A 21,980-nucleotide genomic window follows, 5' to 3' on the forward strand; every position below is an offset into this window, starting at 1 on the left:
TTTTAGCAACTTAAGCACAAGCTTTTTACAACAGCCAGTACTCTGTATTTGTTATTGTTTTCCTTAATTTCGCCCTCGTGTCGACAGCGTCAGTTATTGAACTACAGTACAGTCAGTTGCAGTATACGCTGTACGTACGCCGCGCATAATGTTTACCATCGCGTCGCTTTCAGCGAAAATGATGGAAACGCGATTCCCCGAAGGAGAGCCTCAGGCGTATAGGTTTAACTGCGGCCTGTGTTGCGTCTCTAATTTTCATAATGCCTGTTGACAGTGGCGTTCAACTGAACCAATCACAATGGCCTTAATGTCGCAGGTTTGCAAGCATTACAAGGGATCGAGGGCGCAGGCGGGTCCGCGTTCCCGTCCGCTGGAGTCACTCCGTCCCCTCAATGTTGGCGCTTGACATACAAATCATATGCGAAAACACTACTTGATGTTGTGAAACTTTGGAAAACTTAAATTCAAAGAAAAAAAAACACACGTCAGAACCTATTAAAAATGTATGCAGATCCAACGCAAATGTGAGGATCTAGGCAAGTCGAAGCTTCTCTGAAGCGGTTAACGAAATGCTAATAAACTAAACGCGATGCTTAAAATTGTCTGTCATCCTACGCAAGGTGTGATCTCCCGCAACTTTTTGCGTTTGTTTTGTTTTGTGCAGCCACACAGGTCTCTACTTTAATACCATTCGGTGTTTATCTATGTGGAACGCACAGCTTGCAAGAGACTTAGATGGACTAGTTGGTCGACGGCTTCATAGAACGTGATTATAACGGCGCGTTTATCTTTCTGTATCCCGTGCTCAAACGTGCGGTTATAACCTTTTACTATCAAGCCAACAACTCACAAGCTATGGCAAAAATACCTACAGCAGTTCATGCGAATACACAATGTGAGACGTCAGTGACGTCAGACAGGGATGTCAGTGACGTCACACAGGGACGTCACCAGACGTTAGGCTTGCGGGAACTGTATGAGGGCCGCTTTGCGTCGCCACGAAAGAAATGTGGGTGGGGTAAAAAGTATCCGGTGTTCTTGTGCCGGAAGTCAAAAGACTCAATCTCTCGTACGCATTTTTTTTTCGTATTCTTTGTGCGAGTGCTTTGGCCAGACAGCAACAGAAGCACCCAAAAGCTACAATGTCAACGCGGTCAGGTAGGGTTTTGCCTAGACTGCGTCGCCTTAAAACGAGTAGCACAGGAGTGCTGTTATACACCAACAATTCTCTTTACACAGTCGAAAATCTGACGGAGAACAGCGTATTACAGCGGCTACTGCTATAGTTTCTTCGAAAGAGTATGCGTTAGAATGTGTCGGTTGGATATGCAGACCCCTTGTATCAAATAGTAAATTTGGGGTGCTCCGGTTCGCTCAAAGATTTAGCTTCTTGTGCTGCACCCGCAGGCTCAAAATTTATTATTCCTCGGTACACGTGCAGCAGATCCAAAGTTAATAAGGCTCTGGAATCGTTTGCCATAATGAGCTACTTTCCATTGAAGCATCCAGAGAGGGGACCTTCGTGGTGCGACATATCTCTTAGCACTTTACTTGGTCCTTAGAAGGCACCTCTGCGGGTCACCAAGCAACGTTTTCGTTTCTTCATTGAAGCGCAACCTGACACAAGCGAAATGAGCCGCATCGCTGATTTCGTGTCATTCTATGCATAGCGGTGGCAAGGTTCACCCATGCTGGAGTGTAGGCACATTGCGTTCATATTCTGTAAATCCACTTTGCTTCCGTGAGTATAAATCCCTTCAGCACGCAGTTCTTTGGCTGGCTTACGACGTTCAAAACGCATAATCAGTAAATCAGAATGTATCCCAAAAATTAAAATTCTAATTCTTGAGTTCTTTAGTGCTGAAATCACGATATGATCATGACGCTTCTCAAAGCAGGAGGACTCCGGATAAAATTTTGACTATCCGGCGTTCTTTAAACGTGCACCCAATACATGGTGCACGGACGTTTTATTGCCTTACAACCCTTTCGAAATACGGCCACCGGGGCCGGGATTCGATCCCGCGGCCTCAGCCTTATAAGTGGCACGTCGTAGTGACTACGCCACCACGATGCGCAATCCCAAATATGCGTCCGCAAGGTTGGGTCAACACCCACGATGATGGCGCAGTGCCTTGGTGTTTTGGTGCCGAGCTAGACGTCTAAGATTTGACTCGCAGCCGCGGTGGACTCGTTTCTTATTCCAGCTGGACGCAAGGAGGCACTTGTACCTGTTAGGCCGCCTCAGCTACTCTTCTTCTATTGAATAGACAAGCTACAAAGAGATAACAGCACCCTGTAGTTTAACGCTAAGCCTATATCACGTTACCGTGCCGGCGAAGCTAAATCCAATCACTTCTCTGGAAAGTGCTGGCTCGGCACATTCATCAATCCCCGTCATAGTGCAAGTGCTGACGCTGACTGGCACGATGAATAAACGGATATGTACAGATTGGCTTTCGCGAAAAAAAAAAGGAAAGCTGAAAGCTAGCCTTTGGCGATTTACAAAGTCGGTGGAGCCATGTCCATTCACTTCTCTGGAAAGCGGTGGTTTGGTACATACATCACTCCCCATGGTAACGCACGAGCTCATGCTGAATTGCGTCATGAATAAAAGGATATGCGCAAACTGGCTCTCGCGGGGAAAAAGAAAAAGGTGTCCTTAAAGTCCGTCACAATGTTGGCGCGGGCAGGTGTAATCACGATTTAACGAAACTTTTTGCCCAGCTAGTTGGTTCACGACTTAAAAACAAAAGTTGCGGCGCTAAGCAGACGACGACCAAGTGAGACACAAACGCCCGCATATGTCGTTTGTGTCTCGCTTCGTCCTCGTCTGCTTAGCTCCTTAACTTTTGTTTTATCTGTAATCATTTATCTCGAAAGTGCTTTATTCGGCCACGAGTCGTGGGCGCGACCCCCTTCCTCACAGCCTTGGGTGTGCAAGGCCTCGAGGACGAAGCGCGAACAGCTATGAACAGCTATTTTTGATAGTCAATAACTCCGCCTCTGTTAAACGCATTGAGTGACTTTTTTGTTTTCTGTAAAGCATTACTGAAGTAGCGTATTTTAGCACCTAATGCGTTTCTCGACTTCGATACAAGGTGTTGCGCTGGTCCCTTAGACAAATGCTTCACCGCACTAGATGACAATGTAACTTCGTAATTTTGTTTTATACATTTGTGCAATTTTCTAAATTTGTCGGTTGTAACACGCCTGGAGATTTGCACGCCTACTTTTGTAAGCCTCCCCTCTGCACTAATTCTTGATAAATGATGGTACATGGTGTTGTATGGTGCAAGGGCCAATTATATCTGAAGAGTGCCTGCGATCGCCCTGCCTGTAGGTCGGATATGTTGAAATGAATAACCAATAATAAAATCTCGAACACGCACCCTTTCCTGCCGAAAAAAAATGTAGCTCAGCTCGACTACTTATTGGCTTGCCTTGTGTTTTGTGGGCACATACCAGTTTCCATGCCGGTGGCAGTTTACAAGCAAAAGAAAAAAGAAAGAAAGAAAAAGAGAGAGAGAGATAGAGAAAGTGAGAGTGAAGAAATCAGCACGAAAGTTCCAGATAACCGTTATTTGCGTGTCGTCGCTCACAACAGCCCTTTCAAATGCCATGACACGGTTCATTGTCGCGAATTTTATCGTACGCGGCCAAACAATTGCTCTTATATTTCTCAGTCTTAGATCCTTCCACCTATCGAGAGTCGTAAAGCCGTACGCGCCAATGCTGCGCCAATAAAACTGTCGCATCGATAAAGTGAACCAGAAGGCCTACAGAGCGAGAAGCTACAAAACCTCGGATCATGGCGTTACTGCTCTTTCAGAATTTTGCTGTAGCGCAAAGAAAAAAAAAGCGGGGGGGGGGGTGGAGGATACGAAATATCCCGGAACAGGCATGTCACTCGCAAACCATTAATGGTCAAGCGGCGTTAAAGAAACAAATCGGAAAAGTAATGGGTGTACTTGCACACAGAAAGCGTAGCGTGAGCAGTGTTGGTCGTGGCATGAGAAATCTCCTGATTTTGTACCCGGCGCGGACTGCTTCCAAATTGTTTTGGTCGTCCGCGCAGATTTTACGGCTTCGGTAAATGGTTATAGCTCCGTTTATCACCGGCCACGCGCATTGCAAAGTTACGGAACTTGTGAACAAGTACGCTCGTCACGCCCATGAACTTCGGACGGTGGCCACAAGGCGTGCTCGGTAGGTCCCTTGAACTAGCTAGAACATGATTAGTGCGGAATAATTTTGTTCCTTTCGGTGTGTCTTACTTTTCTTTGTCTAATGTGAAAGTAAAAATTGAGTTCCGAAGCATTCAGTGTTGAATTACCCAAACCGCGTAGTGTCAGGAAGTTTGCTTATTTAGCGGCTTATTGACTAGAATATTTGAAGATAAAGGTTTCAGTATACCTGGTGATCATTTCTAAGTTTTACGGAATTTTATATTGCCTGCGGCGGATTGCCTAATCCGTGCCCTTGAGCCGCATTGTTCGAAGATGCGGACATTATTGGAACGAGAAATCGAAAGACATATTCAACTAATTACCTTGTTATTTACTTACTTTAGAGCACATGTGACAATTTACCAATTCTAGCCGGTGAATTTCAAAGACGGATCCACTTGAAATGAATTTACGGGATGACATGACTTTCTAGATTTCTTTTACTAATGTACGGGCTGAACTACATGGGCGTTCCAGTTACTTTAGTGCTCGAATGGAGAAAAGAGCCCTTCCTTTAAAAAAGAAAAGTAAGTGGAACAACAGTGCATTTTTACGACGACTTTCACGCCGCATATCTCCAAACTGGTGTCATTCTGGAAATTCATTCTCAATCGATACGCCTTGCAAACGCGCCGGCCACAATTTGTAAGTTGCAATGTGTGCCGTAAGGTAATCGATTTGGAAGGTAATTAGTGAATTGTTACTTAGTTGAATACGCGTTTTTTCTTCGCGTGCGAGTTATGGCCGCCTCTGTGAGCAATCCAGCTCGAGGACCAGGATTATGTTATGCAACAGGTGGTTATTAAAAATTCTGTAAAACTTAAAAATGATCACCCTGCATAAGTTCACTAATATGCCTAAATATGCTTATTCGCTAATTAAAGCTATCGACAATACGAGTTACCGAATAATGGTTGGATTACATTTTATTTTTTTCCTAAGTTTCTTTAGGCATGGCCAACGGGAAAGAAAGAGGAAAGGGCGTCTTCTCTGCACTTTAGGATCATTTTTCGCCCGCTATGAAAAGTCCAGACAACCTAAACGCAAACCACATGTCTAAAGGAAACTAAAAGCTGAAGCACTGTTCCTAATATATTTGATTATGTTTGTTTCCGATTCGTTGAGCCCGATAGATGCATCGCTAATGCAATTTCTACCTTTATTTTTTATACAGTAAGCTTCCATTAGCTCACGTGCTGTTTGAAAGCTACTTCTGCCAAGAATCCTACTCTCAGAAAAACGTTGTTGCACATGCTGGCCTTGCAGTGCGCTGGCAAATGTGCCGCGCCATCTTTCATTAGATTAAGTTCGTGCTCCCTGGCTCGTTCATTTATGCAGCGTCCAGTCTGTCCTATGTAAGGCTTGCCGCACTCAAGAGGAATTTCATACACCACGCCCGTAGCGTATCGCTCACCGGACGTGCCATGTTTCTTGCCACAGCCTTGCGAACCGGTCGCCTCGCGAGTGGTTCTGGAACAGAGTCGGCCCAGTTTTACGAGGGCAGAAAAAAGCAATGGGTACGCCATACCGGCCTGCCACCCGTCTTGTCTTTATGTGCCTTCCTTTTGTGTGTGTTTTAACTTGCGGCAAAAAACATGTCTTTTAGCAAACACCAACTAGGCCAACAAACAGTTCCGTTACAAGATGTTGCCTAAAGTGTTGGACATCAATCCTGCCATGTCGAATTCGCCAGCTTTTGCCAGATCACCAAAGTTTAGCATCATTGGGTTTGGTTCGTTCTCGTTAAGAAGACAGCCTGGCAAAGCCGAGTCATGAAACATAATACTGCTCTTAGGAATAGCTTAGTTATCCTTCTCTGAGCGAGACAGTCACCGTGTCAGTGAACTGCCTCTCCTGAGATAGAAATATCCTCCTCGACATACCTTCCAAAAGCGCCGTTGTGCCAACAATATCAAGCTACAATTAGTTTTAGTGGTCATTGGTGACACCTCTTCTCTGAAGCCCATCTTGTGTCATCCATACTTCAAGGAAGTACGAACATGAGGCATTTTTACTTGCGCGTATACTTATTGTCTGCAGTGGTTTGTGTATGCTTGTCGAAACCTTTTCTATGTCGTGTGTACAATTATCGCAAAATACAGAATAGCGGAGGCAGAAAGAGACGCACAGGTATCCGCACAAATCTAGCAGCAAACATCCACCATTCGACGAATGAATGCAAGATGGCGCCACAATAGCACTCCGCAGCAAACACAGCGGCTACAGACTTTGTAGAGACGTTGTTAGTTTGTGGACTGCAAGATAGATGGCGCAACCGATTCCGGACGACATACGACGCCTTTTGAGTTCACCTGAGGGCCTTCTGAATGAAGCCGAATGACTGAATTGCCACAAAAGAGGAAAAGACTTGTGATAACTCTATTGATTGGGCATGATAACGTCTTGGAACAGCAAAGGGTGGCTTGGTACACCTAAAAGTATCTTCCCGCACTACGCGATACCAAGCGGAAGCGCGAGTTCGCGTGCTATGCGGGCAGTGTCTTTCATAAAATAAATGATTTTCTGTCCTAGGTGAACGAATATCTTTACAGATTAGGCTACTGGGTTTTGAAAAAAATATGTTCAGCTGCAGTAGGAAAGCCATATTAGCAGCTACGAACAGGAGAGAGCGAGGAACATTTGAGTGCACTTTCGCGCACTTTTGATGACGCCGCACTGTCTCCATTCTAAACGAAAATTTCAGATGCGAGGAGCTGCTCCAGTCAGGGGTGACAAGTACGCGTAATCGCAGTAGATCGCGCATGTAGTCAAGGTGACACACCGAGAACATCCTCCGTGTATATACATGTTTATATGATGTGGCAAGTTCAGGAACCCTAAAGAAGGATTTCACTGCAATTTTTTGTTCTGGGAATGTAAAGCATAGCGAAATGTCCTTAACCGCCTGCAGTTTCGTTGAAGCGCAAAACACATGGTACTTAGGCGCAGAATTTTAATTACTTCTATCCATTTTCTTTATCCGAATGAATAACTCGGTTACTCATAACCAAATATAAAAAATACTGCTTATCTAAGTGAGCAGGCCTTTCATGTATGTATAGCACCGACTGTCGTCGCTGCTGATGCATCTCGGGAGATTATCATGCTGTTCCCTGCATGGTCAGAAGAACTGATGGTTGCGAGAGGTAGTAAAAACAACGGATGCATTTCTAGTGGCCATGAAAATAACGTTATCGATACATTGCTGGCACATAACGACTGTCATGACGGATTGCGTTGTACTTACGATAAGAGCTATTCGCTGTTGCGCAAACTATATATACAAAAAACATAGAAGTGCGCGCAATCAGGAAAATAACTTCATTGAAGGATGCACACGCGATGACTTTCCACTTTGATATCGAACTAAAGTAAAGGCTCTGTGTAAACCATAAGAAACATTAGGGTTCAGTTAGCGCTTTTCGGTGGAAAACGTCGCATTATTGGCGCGTTCATAATTGGCTAAGCAAACGAGAACAGCGTCTTTATTGCATTAACACAGCACATCATCCGCCATCACGAATAGGAAGCAGGAAGGCGATCAATGGCGGCGTGGTCGCGTCTTCAAAGACAGCAGCGCCCGTGCGACGGCACTGTATACGGTCTGTAGGCGCATGCAGTATCTGCTGCATCTATACGTCTTGCACGTAGTTCAAGTTCGTCAATCTTGCACGTCTAATGACAACTGATGAGCAAAAACTCGCACGACTGCCTAGAGCAGTGTAACATTGTGCCAGAAATGAAAGCAAGCGCAGTCTCACCACATTCTCTATATTCAAGATGTGGTACTCAAGGTATGCAGTGTGCAGGTTAATCTGGCTCTTTCTTGAGATGTAACAGTGCTTTGAAAACCTTAGATCTGCTCTCGAATATATGATTATGTGAGCTTTTGTCCTTACACTTTTGATTCCTCAATGCTTCTTGTTGTCCCTTGTGTCCTTGATGACTGAAATATTGTCATTTGGTCATCGCATGCTTTGCTTTACATATATGATAACCACGTGCCGCCATGGCATGATGTCTGTTTGTACTTGTTTTCTTCGCCCCAGATGCCCACAAGGTGCGTTTCATGTGGCTTTTTGTCTGAGGTCAGCTCCCTATTCAACTGGCACGAATAAAGGCATTCATTCCTTATTCGTTCCGCAGCGAAGCATTCTGTCATGCTAGACAGAAATTACGGAGCCCCTGCGTCAACCACACCGAGCGCAATATAGACAGGAACCAGGCGTTTCAACTCTTTTCGGTAGCTGTTCTGCGCGAATTGTTTTTTAGCTTTCGCTGTTGTTTCTTTAGCAAGGATTCGGTTACGCAACGTTTAGCACACGTGTCGTTGCTGATTACTACCGGTCGCCAATTGTCGTGCTCTGGTCACGACAGCTGACCGGCCCGACAACAATTAGCGGTGTGGACAGTGCACGCGCCGTGTTTAACCGCCGCCGAACATCCGAGAGCGCTGGAAGCTTTTCCCGACAGGCGCCGTCAAAGTGCAACGGCCTTGCGCGGCCGCGCATACTCTGGGTATCGCAAGTGCATTAAGCAGAGCTTGCACGCGAGCGCTCGTGGACGTACGAACGTTCGAAATTACCCCGTTTTAATCATACGGAAGCCGGCACTAGAGCGCGACCGCGTGAAGGTACAGTGGCACTGTGTTTACGCGGAAAAACAGGACCGGCTCGCCAGTGGTTCAATCCTGTCAGCGACAATGAGTGTAGTCAGCCATCGTGACCGGCTAACTGCGACTGACAGCATGGAAGTTAGGCACAGATCGGAAAGGCCTCGTTGAAATCCCTTGACGCGTGTTCCGAAATTGGTCAGAGGGTATATGTCGACAGAGTGTGCGCTTGGATGCGGAGGTCAGCTAGTCCGTACGCGGCCATTTCAGGAGACGTGCTCACTTCAGTCTTTTCACCAGTGTTCGCTCTCTTTTCTGTTAGGTGCGCTTGCATGTTTTGCCGATCTCGCCGTTCGCACAGTGGTTGATTGATTGACTGGTGTACCAGGTTTAGCACAGCCTAAATCAACGCAGGGATTATGCACTGCCAATAGAAGAATTGATTTGGGAAAATATTGATCGCCTGGAGTGCTGTTATGTACTCCTACATCTAAGAACACGATTGGATATTTTTGTGGGTTGTTAAATATACCGCAATCGGATTGCTTTGCAGACTCTTGCTGAGTGTTCTCGCAAGATCCAAATGTCACTCAACGAGCTGCTTTACTAAATTACAGGGCCACGTTATGCAAATATTGACTAGAAGGTATCCTGCCTTGCTCTTCAAAAATCTGTTAAATCAATTGAAAAAAAAAACGTTTTAAGACGGCTACAAAAGGACTAGCAAAATTTATAACAGCCGTTTTTAAAACGGCTACAAGATGTCTTGCAAAGGTCTTATATCCGTTTTTTTTGGCAGTGCGTTAGACGGTCTTCACGACGGCTACAGGACGTTTTAAAACATCTGGCAATGTTTTGGGAAAATGTATTCAAGACGTCCTAAATATCTTGCCAAGACGTCGTGTAGACAGCTAATAGGCTAATGTTCAGTGGGTCCCGTCGGCCATTAGAGAATCTAAATATTCTGCCAATCGGTGAGTGTTTGAGTTGGTGATGCAAGCAGAGGTGATGACTACATAATTTCGGGAAGTATGCATGGCTATGCATGAGATGGTTTTGGTGAACGCGCTATAAACCGAGAGAAAAAAATATCTTGAGAATGGACAGTCGGCATTCTGACCTATACAGAATCAGCAACCAAAATTGGTATGACGAAAAGCTTCGCTCGCATGCGGAATTATTATGTGTCGTGTACTCAGCATTCGCGGTCGCTAAGCTAAAGCTGTCTACTTTATAACTGTATACACAGACCACCAGCAAGTAGCAGGCTACCGAAATGGCTGTGCTTGTCGCGCCCACAAGCGACACGGCATGTGGGAGCGCTTTCACGCAAAAGGGCTGCTTTAATACAGCACCTATGAATGTAAATGTTCCCTGCAGCGTTAGGCCTATTCAGCTGAGAATCTATTTCGGAACAAAATAATACGAGAGTCGCATGAATTTAGTCGGCAAGTTTAGTCTAGCTTTAGCCTTCCAGGAGCGGACTTGAGAAACCTGGATGATAAGCCGACTTGCATGGACTAGTGTGTCCCACTTGTTAACATTATGTGGTTCAGCGACGCTTTTCATCACCTTTGGATTTGCTTCTGATCTCCGTTCCTAATGGAAAAAGGGCTGTCATGGGTTTCGTGCAACGCTTCGCGGCACCATGGAAAATTGGCACTCATGCGCCGGCTTATGCTGTTGAAAAATAGTGCAATGTATTAAGATGTGAGGAAGCGCTATACGTTATCCGTCAGAAGCATATTGCATACAGATTGGCTGTGCGATGGATCTCACCGTTTCTTCGAAGTTAATGGTCACACTAAAATGATAAAATGAACGCATGCCTGCGTAGGTCCAGCGCCAACGTCGCGCTAGAGAAACAAGAGACTGAGTTGCAGCGTTAAGGCCCACAAACTGACGACGTGCCATGACTGCGCGAATTGAACGCTACGAGACTGTGACGAGACGGTTCAGCTCAGTTTCTTTTGCAGGAGATGAAGTTCAGGCGGGCCGAACGCATCACAAACAAGGGGGAGCTCACGGTGAACGGTTATGGAGAGCATTCACGTCACGTCAAGGGCGCCATTTTGGAGTCCTAATCACAGCTTCCACTGTGATGCTGGGGATAAGCGAACCCAGATAACACACAGGTTGTCACGCTGTTGTCTGTACAACAATATGGCGACCTCGATCACGCTGATGGATACCGCCTACATGAGGGAAGCCAAAGAAAGTGTGGAGATGATTAACTGATTTTTTAAATTGAAAGTGGTGTTCGGTCGTCAGAGGTGTGACGACCAAACACCGTAGCTCTTGAAATCTTATCTTGCACCGTGTTTTTAAAAATATATTTCTTGGTTGCCAACACTGGCTAATGTTAGATGGAATTCCCTTTATATTCCACGTACGCTAAGTGTGAGCAGATTTTGTCTAACGGCCCATGAAGTGGTTGTGCCCAAGCGTACGTGCCCACAGTTTAAAAGCATCCATGCGAAGAGCCTTCGTTGCAGTTTACGCTGCCTGATTACTTGACGACCGAATCAGATACCGTGGGCCGTGACAGAGCATCTTCAAATGTGCTGGTAACTAGTTCCTAATTCGCCATTTTCACGCACTGAAAAAGCGCCCGTTCAAGTCTCTTCGTACTATACTCACGTGGGCCTGTTGCAAAGAACGAACTTGTCGGATGTCGAAGCACGAAGACGAAATGATGGTTGGAAAAAAAAAGAAAGAATCGCTCGCGTGTGTACGCCAATCTGAGAAACACATATATCAAAGATAGCGAAGCTGAATGAGTTGTTACGCCCTTCGAAAGTACTAGGGGTCAACGTGCCGGTTGTTCTTAGTGATCATTCATCACCGACGCAAGCACGCTCTTGTCATTCGGCTTCTTTGGTGCTTGCACGCAACCTGCGTTGCAAGATGCTCTTTATGACTGCAGCCGTACAAACTTCCTGCTGACCGCAACCGTAGAGCCGGTGAAACGAGTCATGAGAAAAAAAAAAATGAAGAATTGCTGGTTACAAAAAACCACGCAGTGAGCATGGTCCCTGTTCGTGGGAGGTGTACGCAATTAAGCTTTTATTTTGTAGTCATTAGTAAATACACTTTAAAGCGAGAACGTGGGACTTCTACGCAATTTGCGTTGCTGATTGATAGCGAGCACTCCCCTGCCCTCCGGCCTGCACCACAGTATAACGGCTGCGAGACTCCGCCAAGTGTAAACAGATGCCAAAATGCCTCTGGATAATTCGCATTGTATTTTGGTGTTTAAACGTAAAAAGCAGCTTGTACCTCTTAGATATATAAGAAATCACAGCTTCCTGCTAAAACGTGATGTAATTGCTTGTTCGACCAGAAAATCACTGAGCGATGTCTGCGTAACGTTGTATTTCACAAGATGCATGCGCACCACGTTTTCAAAAAAAAAAAGAGAAGGTGGGGGAGTTGATTGTACGTCGATGAATGCAATGTTGACTCGCACATTCTTCTATTTGGGGCTTGAGTGTAATCCGAATGTTACCGAAAGTCTCTTCTTTGCGGGTTGAAATTGTCGCCCAGTCTAAGGCATATAACACGAAGTTATTGAACGGTGGAATTAAAATGATTCAACTTACCCCACTCCAGCAGTGCTTCGATGGCGTTAGCCGATGCATTCTTCGCCGCTTCATGGATAGGGTAGTAGCCGTTATCGCACGTTAGCTTGGGCGAAGCTCCAAACTGACTCAACTGTGTTGGAGTAGAAAAAGATAGTACATGACGCCATCAGAATGGTGTTAAATTCTGAGCTTAAAACATCGAGATGAACGTCCGTTAACGGATTTGCGCCGCCGGGGGATATCATTATGTTTAGGGGAACGCAGGACGCGAAGTTTGGACTGTCGAGATCAACAGAAATTAGTGAACCAATTGGTAACAATGACACCACCAGCGACATTTCGTTTTGTTTCAATGAAAGAATTTGTGGCTGCAAAATGAAATGCGTGTGATGAGTTTTGTCTGTCTATTGTTTACAGTGCAAAGAGGCAAAAGCAAGCAAAAAACAAAAAAAACACAGAAGGACAGTGAATGTTTTAGGTTTACAGAATACCATCCGCGTTCACCCTATTTCCAAGTTCCTTTGTGTGAAAAATCTACTTTCCTCAGAAAGACGAATCGGACAGGTGCACTCAATAGAATGACAAGGCGATTCGCAGAGTGGCAGATCAGAGGTGAGAAGACATCCAAAATCTGAAAGCACGCAGTTTTATGAAAGCGGAGCAAAATAACAAAAGCACAGTATACAATCTACTGGCATCAATTAATTGAGGCATTAAACAGGCGAGAAAAATATATTTAACGCTAGTAGGAAATGAAAGTAGTTGTTCGTTATGTTGTTTCTCAGAATAAAGCAAAATAGAGCCGACTAAATCTTGAGATGGTGCGGGGTACTCATACAGAAGCTAAACATGTTTATGCTGATAGGTTACCCGCACGAATAAAAAAAAATATGGGGTTTTACGTGTGAAAACCACTTTGATTATGAGGCACGCCGTAGTGGAGGGCTCCGAAAATTTATACCACCTGGGGATGTTTAACGTGCACCTAAATCTACGTACACGGGTGTTTTCGCATTTCGCCCCGACCGAAATGCCGCCGCCATGGCCGGGATTCGATCCCGCAACCTCGTGCTCAGCAGCCCAACACCACAGCCACTGAGCAACCATGGCGGGTACCCGCACGAATAACCTAACCAAACGTCACCAATTGCCCCTCGAGGACTTTCGTCGCCAGGCGGCGCATATCGTTACTTCACGCTTTATGCTAAGGACCTATAAAGTCGACTTGGAAACGGTGAATTAGGGTGTGATTTATCCTACATGCGCAACGGGCAAATGGGGCAACAGAGGGTCCCCGGACTGATGTATGCGGGAGACATAGTGCTACTAACGGACAATGCAAGAGATTTACTCACACTTGCGAATATCTGTGGCAATTCAGCGACAAATCTAGGCCTTAAGTTTAGTACATAGAAATCGGGAATTGTGATATTTAATCAAGAGGCAAGTACTTGCGTGGTGTAAATTCAAAAGCAAGTCATAACTATAGTCAAGCCATATGAATACGTAGGCGGGAGCTTAACCGAGGGAAATACTTATCTAAGCATCCATCAAGATAACCTTAAAATAACGGGGAAGCGGAATGCCGGAATAATGAGACAAAGAGAACTTTGAGCCTCAATAAATATGAGGTGGTGCGGGGAAACTGTAAAGGAGTAGTTGTACCAGCACTATCCTTCGCAAGTGCCATTCTATGCCTAAAATTGTATATCTCGTCGGGGTTGGAAGTTAACCAAATATTGATAGACAGGTTGGCTTTGGAAGTCCTAGGCAAAAACAAGTAGGGAGACATGGGCCTATTTTGAAGTCAGAGAAGCGCAGATTGAAATTAGTTTTAAAGAAAGACTCGGAAATGGGGATGAAAATAAATGGGCGGCTAAAGTGCATAAGTATCTGTACCTGCAGAGTATGGACACATAATAGAGGAAGAGGTCAAGAAAGTTGGCAACCAAGTATAGGGTAATTGAAAGTGTAGATCGACAACCAGGAGTCCTCAGAAAGAAATTGAGAGAAACAGAGGCAGTGAATTGGACGCAAGGAATGGAAACAGAACAGAACATGGGGATTTGCAATAAAGGGAAGAAACAAATTAGATAGGAAAATCTGTACGACAACACAACGGGCAGTGCCTTGTTACTATAGGGTCGAGCTGGTTGCCTAAGGACAAAAGCACACTGGAGAAAATACTCGCAACAAAATGATGCACGTGTATGCTGCAGTACAAATCCGGAGGCCACTCTGCACATCCTAATGGAATGCGAAGGGATTCATCCAATGAGACCCCTAGGTGACGAACACTTTCCATAAACGCTTGGATTTAAGGTGGACAGAAGCATCAACCGGTCAGCAGTCAAGACATGTAAGAGACGTTTACGGTATTGGTGGAAAAAGATGCAAGGAAGAGTTTGATACGACCGGATTCGTTACAGGCATATGGAGCGGTAAAAAGGTAGAGATGTTTTGAGGCAGAGAAAAACATATGAAGATACATAACAAACGCCAGAATGAAAAGCATCTATAGCGAGCCTGATTAACTCCTACAGGCTAGGCGACTATTTGTCACCACCCAGTCTCAAAGGGGAAGCCAACAAATAATCATAATCATCATCGTCAACATGTTCAAATGTTACGAGTGATTTGAGGTTCGCTCAGGCTCTGACGAAAATAATGATGGGGATATTACGCAGGGCAACACATTGTGTTACGAATTTGGCGAGTGTTTGCTCAGATAAAGTTCATGGTTTCTTGGCAAAGCAGGACTTCGTTTCACTACAAAGGAAACGAAGACTGAACTCGAACGCTGAAGCATTGAAACCACTTCTTGCACCAAAACTGCCGAAGTACGATAAGATAACTTGAAATCTGTGACGTTACACTAGCGTTCATGGGACTGAAGTCTCGGCACGAAGTCCACGAAACTAAAGTTGGAATTCATTCGGTGTGGTTATAGCTCAACACTTTTCTGACAAAAAGAATAAAAAATGGGCCTTTGTAAGAGTACCTAGCCATCCCAAACTCGATATAACGCTTGTGTTTAGTATTTCAATAAATGGCCGTGCTATAGGCTGGAGTTCCTACTATGGAATTTTTATGGTGTTTCGACAGACACATATTATTCGGGAGAAAAATTTGCCAAGGCAAATTAAGTGAGAAAAGTGACTGAAATAAAAGAAAAATTACGGACCAGTATTCTGGCGCATTCGGCATGGTCGTAGATGGCAGCCAGATGAAGGGCAGTGCGTCCGTGCTTGCTCCTCAGGTTTGTGTCGAGCTTGTCTCTGTGCTTGACAAGTTCCTGCGAAGTCCACGTCAGTTAAGTGACCGCGGCGTTCGTGAAAGGCACCAAAGACACGATCGAACTCTAACAAGTTTTTAGAACATTTTTCCACACAGAAACGCACAGAAAGGAGTAGATTTTGGGCCACCACACTGACAAGTCAGGACCAAGTTCTCGGCACGAAGTTGTAAAAAAAAACCACCCTTCATATTTTGAGGTGTGTGAGATGAAGTTGCTGACAGCAGCTTCGTTGCATCAAACACAACGCAATCGGGGAGACAACGTAAGACAACGCAATCGGGGAGGCCTCGTCATCGTTGTTTACAGGATTGAAAGGTTCCAATCTGTCTAAGTGTAACTTGTCAAATGCTTGAAAGGAATATAATTGACGACGCGAGAAATATTTTGCTGTTTGTGTGAGAAGTTTGAAGTTTAAGTATAGTGCCTGTGATAACGAAGACATAAGCATGACAAACATTTTATTAACATGACTGAAGCCGGTACAAATCGGAAACATCTTATGTTTAACTGGTATTAAGTTATGCTTGCATTGTTTCTTTAAGAAAAAAAAGAAATCTTGTTGAGGCTTGTACTCGATACCTGCATTTAATGAAAGGAGTACCAGTATTACATTTTTTTTAACTTTTCATATCTTTTTCTTTGCGGTAAATGGCGGTTGCAAACCTTGGAACCTTACAAAATGTTCAGGAAAGCCTCAAAGTGTCCTCAATATTAGTACAGTAGCTTTTCTCCGAAATAATTTTTATTTCAGTTAGGTAAAATTTAAATTTCAGAGCGAGTAAAGATGCGAGTAAACTTATGAAAATTGCTACTTTTTTAACGCGAGTTGAGCTGAAGTTTACATTTTCAAATAATTGTTACTTATGAGGGTGATATACACGTTCACCTTTGGTGAGTACTGTGCAAATCAGAATTTCTACAAAAAATAATAAATATACTGAGAACTCACACGGACAGCTTGCAATGGATGCTGTTATGTTCGTAATGCCTAGTCTGAAATGCAGTCTTTAGTTTCGGGTTACATGCCAATGCCTCGGGAAAAATAGTTTTTTTCCCCAGGACTCATGCTTCGCTTACTTTTTATCATGGGTGCACATGTGCAGTATATGAATTTGTCTGCCTTAGGCCATAAAATAGGTCTATATTTAACTCGGAACTTTATTCTAACAACCAAGGTGCTGAGGCTTGTAGTAAGGAAGCCACTACAGGGCCTTCACTAGGACCCCGACACAGTATATATAGCAGGGACAGGATAATATAGAACAGAAAGAATAATCTCGACGCAATCAATAAAACATCCATTGCGCATAAATAAGCTAAACAATAACCTTAAACCACAGCATCATTATAAGCACAAGAAGAATGAGGATAATGCATGGAATCTTTCAATTTAAAGGCAAGGAAAAATATGCAGTATCAAAATAAAAACAATACGAACACGAAGTATACAGTATGTAAAAAGCTACAGCTGGGGGGGGGGGAAGGGGCCGAATCAACCGATAGAGTATTGGGATACGTGCTTTTATTTTAGTCTGTGCTGCAAGCTCAAGGCTTCATTAATCATATTATGATTGTTTTTCAAAATTCACCCAGTTTAGTAAAAGAAAAAAAAATTTCAAGGCCTTAAACATAATTGTTAGACTTCAGCACTTCTTTATGACTTGAATTTATTTACTGCAGCAGCGGCATGCTTTCGCAGCAAACACCACCACCGTTGTATTTGAGTCCTTTGGGCATGGCACAAAGTAATGAGAAAAATTGACCACGTAAATTAGAAGTTAAATGACTATCTATAAACAACAAAATTTTGAGAAAGCAAGAAAATAGGCTTATTATGGAAAATTTCATTCTTAACGGGTTACCGGAATCCAGGAGATGTGCAGTCTACAAATGTGATGTGATCCCGCAGACAGTGTGGGCAAAAGATTTGGGCAGTCAGATGCTCCTCTCACTAGCGTCATTTGAGGGTTGACGAGATAGTGTTCCATGCACAGTGTTCCATGCCCGTTCTCAGTCCCCAATCACTAAGGAAGACATTGACTTTGATCGGTGCCAGCTAGCGGTTGAATTGCCTTCCTACTTTTTTTTTACGAGAAAATATAGTAAAATTTCGTAAAAGAGTTATTGAAAGGACACGGGACAAAAATATCGACGGAGAAATAGAATCCCGAGCAAACCAGCGTAACCGGATTGATCCTTCTATACACCCGCCGTGGTTGCTCAGTGGCTATGGTGTTAGGCTGCTGCGCACGAGGTCGCGGGATCGAATCCCGGCCACGGCGGCCGCATTTCGATGGGGGCGAAATGCGAAAACACCCGTGTACTTAGATTTAGGTGCACGTTAAAGAACCACAGGTGGTCGAAATTTCCGGAGTCCTCCACTACGGCGTGACTCATAATCAGAAAGTGGTTTTGGCACGTAAAACCCCATAATTTAATTTTTTTTTATCCTTCTATAATTTTTTCGAGTACATTGCGAATTGCCCTGCGGGTCTCTTCAGTCGTGAACAAACTCGGTCTTTGCGATGCATTCAACATCAGCGGCATGCGCTATACACTATTACATAGTGCAGTTTCCGATATACTGAGTGTTATACAAGCAGGAGAGCCATCCATACATGACTCTTATTGCTAATCCACTCACATTTAATTTTATCCCAGAAGAAGGGTTTCGTAGCAAATATTGTTAAGACGTTTACGTGCGTCTCCTATTAGTTTCTTTCGCGAACAACAAACATAAATGGATGTCACCGACGGCGACGTCACTAAATAATACATTAATTTCACTGCAATGGAACGGTGGCGCCACCTGTTACTGCTACGGCGAACACATTCTTTTCGTTGTAGCCATGTCCCATGGCACCAACATTCCTTTACAGTGATGCAGCGTACCGCGCAAGAGTGACGGACTGTAACTGACGATGTGTTTGCTGTGTTATGTGCTCTCTCTCTCCTCCCATCTTTCATCCCCCCCATCCCGTTCCCATATGAAGGGTAGCAAACCGGTTAGGCCAAACTGGTTAACCTCCTTGCCTTCCTTCTCCACTTTTTCCTTCCTTGCAGCGGAGTCGAGCATCTTTCAGTGGTGTCGCCACACACAATATCCACTCGAATATATTATTGACAGAAGCAGTAAGTAATGGCCGCAAAGGCGATATTCAACGAAATTTAATGCAAAATTCTACTTCTCTGTCATTTGAAGGGGGCGGGGGGAGGCGACGAGCAAGTGGTTTAGAAAGAAGACTAATGTATAGCTTGGGCTCCTGTCAAAATAACACTCACTGCATGAACAAATGCCATCACTGTCGGCGTCCGCATGAAACTGCCCAGCGACAACACAGCACCACAGCGCTGTGATTAGCGCGCCGGACCACCACCAACTCATCAATGCGTGGTCACGAGACACATCCCTCGTTATGGCGGGCGCACAAGGAAAGGAAAGAAACGGGGTTTCTTCGCATGGTGAGCGTGAATGGCAAGATGAGGAGGTCGTCCGACGACGACAGGACGGTGACAGCTGCATTGAACAACGACATCGTAAAGCAAAGGGCAGACGGACGCCGCAGACCTATTTGGGAGCTTTCTTTAACTGCTGCCGTAGTAAAATCTCCTTGCGTCCGCCACTTGCATTAACTGTGTGGATCGTAGTGTGCGAGCATGCACAGCCTAAGAATGGTGTAGCCTGGAGCCCGGAACGTCAAGAGTTTACGTCAGAGGGTTTGGTTAAACGAGCGATTTCTTCCTGACCATCTTGGTGAACCAGTTTATGTGTGCGTGATGCATGCTTACGAAGTACTCATCCAATCTCGTTGAGGAAAGGAACGGAAGCAAAAGAAAAAAAAATGAGGATGGTAACCGGCAGAGGCGGATGATCAAGCTGCAAAATCTTCGAGGAGGGCGGAACAGCGCGTGGGCTTACGTAGGGTTGCGCAGGAAGACGGTACTTATCGTAGGCCATGGCGAAGTTTTTGAGGTAAAAAAAAAAGGCACCGCTTTTGACTTGCAAAACTGACTCGTAGCGTTCAGCGTAATAAACCATATTGCGATTTACGTTCGATGTTCGCCAGCGCCTTGTTTGCATGCGGGTATGTTATAGGCAGAATGATTGCAAAAATTTTATCTACGCAAGGTCACGCCTATAAAAGCAGCGCATTAACTAATTCGTCGTACTGTCCAAACTAACTTTATTATATGGCAGGAAGGCAGTGTTTTTTTTTTTCTCTCGCTCCGAAGCCTTTATAGGATCTCTCCCGATGTTTTCCTAGTCCGTTCCCTCGGGTAGCATCAGTCGCACAGCGGAAGTGAAGTGCCTACAAACGAGAACGTTGAAATCATTGCGTGGGTTGCGCAGGGAACGCTTCGCATTAACATACATTTCGGCGACGCGTAGAATCTACGTGGTTTCTTTTCTTGTACGAGCAACTTGCGGCGCACAGTAACGGTGTCTTTAAGCGCTGCAGTCGTATACCTCCATCAAAAATCAGCGCTGCCTAAACACATAGTAACTTTGCTATTTGAATGAGAATAGCGTAGTTGCGTAGTCATTTTCTGTAATGCGAATAATTCTAAGAATATGAAACTGATATTCTCAGGTGCCTCTCTAGAATGTGTCATGTTGTTATCAATTCTTCAAATCACCTCTGTTTGTGGCATAGCGTTTCGAAGTACATACTCCGCAATTTTTACGGTGATTTACGCAATTTTTACGAAGTGTTATTAGACAACTACACAACGTAAAGTTCCTAGTTTCATGGTCCGGATAAATTGGAGTAAGCTTTAGCTTAAAGATTAAACTAACAAGCACAGTGGCGATCCCCAACATTGGGCAGAGAACCGCACTCATGCTTCTATGGTGCCAAACTCACTTTTTGAAACGCCTGAGACTCGCATGTCGCGCGAGTTTTTCGCATTTCTCCCACATGGCAGCTAGTGCTTTGAAACGTTGTGTAAAACTGCTCTGTCTTGGGTACACTGCTATGCCTTCGCAATCGCCCAATAATTTCTGCCAGATTCCTCCAGAATGAGTTCTGTTTACCTATGAACCTATCGTCATTACGTAAAAGCAAAAAAAAAGGAGGTCATGATCACAACTTGCCGGTCAGGCCAGACCAGTGCCCGAACTCCCATAGATATAGTCTATATGGTTCGAAGACCATCGCCCTGACGGGGTGGCGTAATCCGCGCTTCCAGTGAGTGAACAGCGCGTTCCATGCGCCACAGAGTGAAGAGAGAGGAGGAGGAGGATGAAACGGAAGGAAGGAAAGGTACGGAGGTCACCCAGACGCGCGTCCGGTTTGCTACCCTGCACAGGGGAAGGGGTTTAAGGGAAGAAAGTAAAGAGAAAAGGAAAGAACGTACTATCGGTGCGAGTACGTGCGGATGTCTGTCACTTCACGCCTGTAATCAGTCACAGAGTGAAGCGCATGACGTACCTAATAATAATATGTGGGGTTTTACGTGCCAAAACCACTTTCTGATTATGAGGCACGCCGTAGTGGGAGAGTCCGGACATTTTGACCACCTGGGGTTCTTTAACGTGCACCTAAATCTAAGTACCCACGGGTGTTTTCGCATTTCGCCCCCATGGAAATGCGGCCGCCGTGGCCGGGATTCGATCCCGCGACCTCGTGCTCAGCAGCCTAACACCATAGCCACTGAGCAACCACGGCGGGTGCATGACGTACCTGCAGCGACTTGACCTTGTTCAGCTGCGTGCTCAGGTGCAGCGGGCTCTGGACGTTCTTGTTGAGCACGCTCGTGTCGGCTCCGTTCTCGATGAGGAAGGTGATGGCGTCGCATGCCTCATGCTCGCACGCGGCGTGCAGGGGCGTGTTGTCCTCGTAGTCCAGCATCGTCAAGTCTGCGCGAGAATGGGAGGACGAGACCGAGAATGAAAAAAAAAGCGTGTTCCAGAAAAAAAGTTATGTGACGGGAGCAGTGCCCATTGCGAGTACAAGACTGCACGTAACACATGCTCCGGAGACATTTGTCTGCTAGCTACTGTGCGTCGGGCGGCGGTAAGAGCTTGTCTCACATTGGACTACGTTGTTTAGATCTCTGAACTTGTACGTCATGATGAGGCGCACTTTCCTTTGGGTACCTGATCAGGACAAGTGCTAATTGAGCGCTCACTAATACAACGCTAGAAAACGGCTTAAACACGATACGATGGTTCCTAAACATTGCTCTTTCTTTGTTTCTTTTCGTATGTGTGTGCGTGTGTGTGGAGGGGGGGGGTGTTAGATTGGCCATTCGAA

At 45.0% G+C, this 21,980-nt stretch overlaps 2 protein-coding genes across 3 annotated transcripts in view; one reads left to right on the plus strand and one right to left on the minus strand.

Moving 5' to 3' along the window:
* The window catches only part of LOC135905109 (GILT-like protein 1), a 213,445-nt gene that overhangs the window by 86,451 nt on the left and 105,014 nt on the right, over window positions 1-21,980 (plus strand). The window lies entirely within an intron of this gene.
* The window catches only part of TrpA1 (Transient receptor potential cation channel A1), a 143,620-nt gene that overhangs the window by 62,981 nt on the left and 58,659 nt on the right, over window positions 1-21,980 (minus strand). For both annotated transcript variants that reach the window (XM_065436093.1, XM_065436092.1), the window contains exons 3-5: window positions 21,408-21,583; window positions 15,610-15,720; window positions 12,444-12,555 (exon numbers count right to left, since the gene is read on the minus strand). In XM_065436093.1, the coding sequence (XP_065292165.1) occupies window positions 12,444-12,555; window positions 15,610-15,720; window positions 21,408-21,583 (399 nt within the window). The remainder of the gene's footprint in view (window positions 1-12,443; window positions 12,556-15,609; window positions 15,721-21,407; window positions 21,584-21,980) is intronic.

Source organism: Dermacentor albipictus, chromosome 6 (assembly GCF_038994185.2).
Source record: "Dermacentor albipictus isolate Rhodes 1998 colony chromosome 6, USDA_Dalb.pri_finalv2, whole genome shotgun sequence".
Taxonomy (NCBI): Eukaryota; Metazoa; Arthropoda; class Arachnida; order Ixodida; family Ixodidae; genus Dermacentor; species Dermacentor albipictus.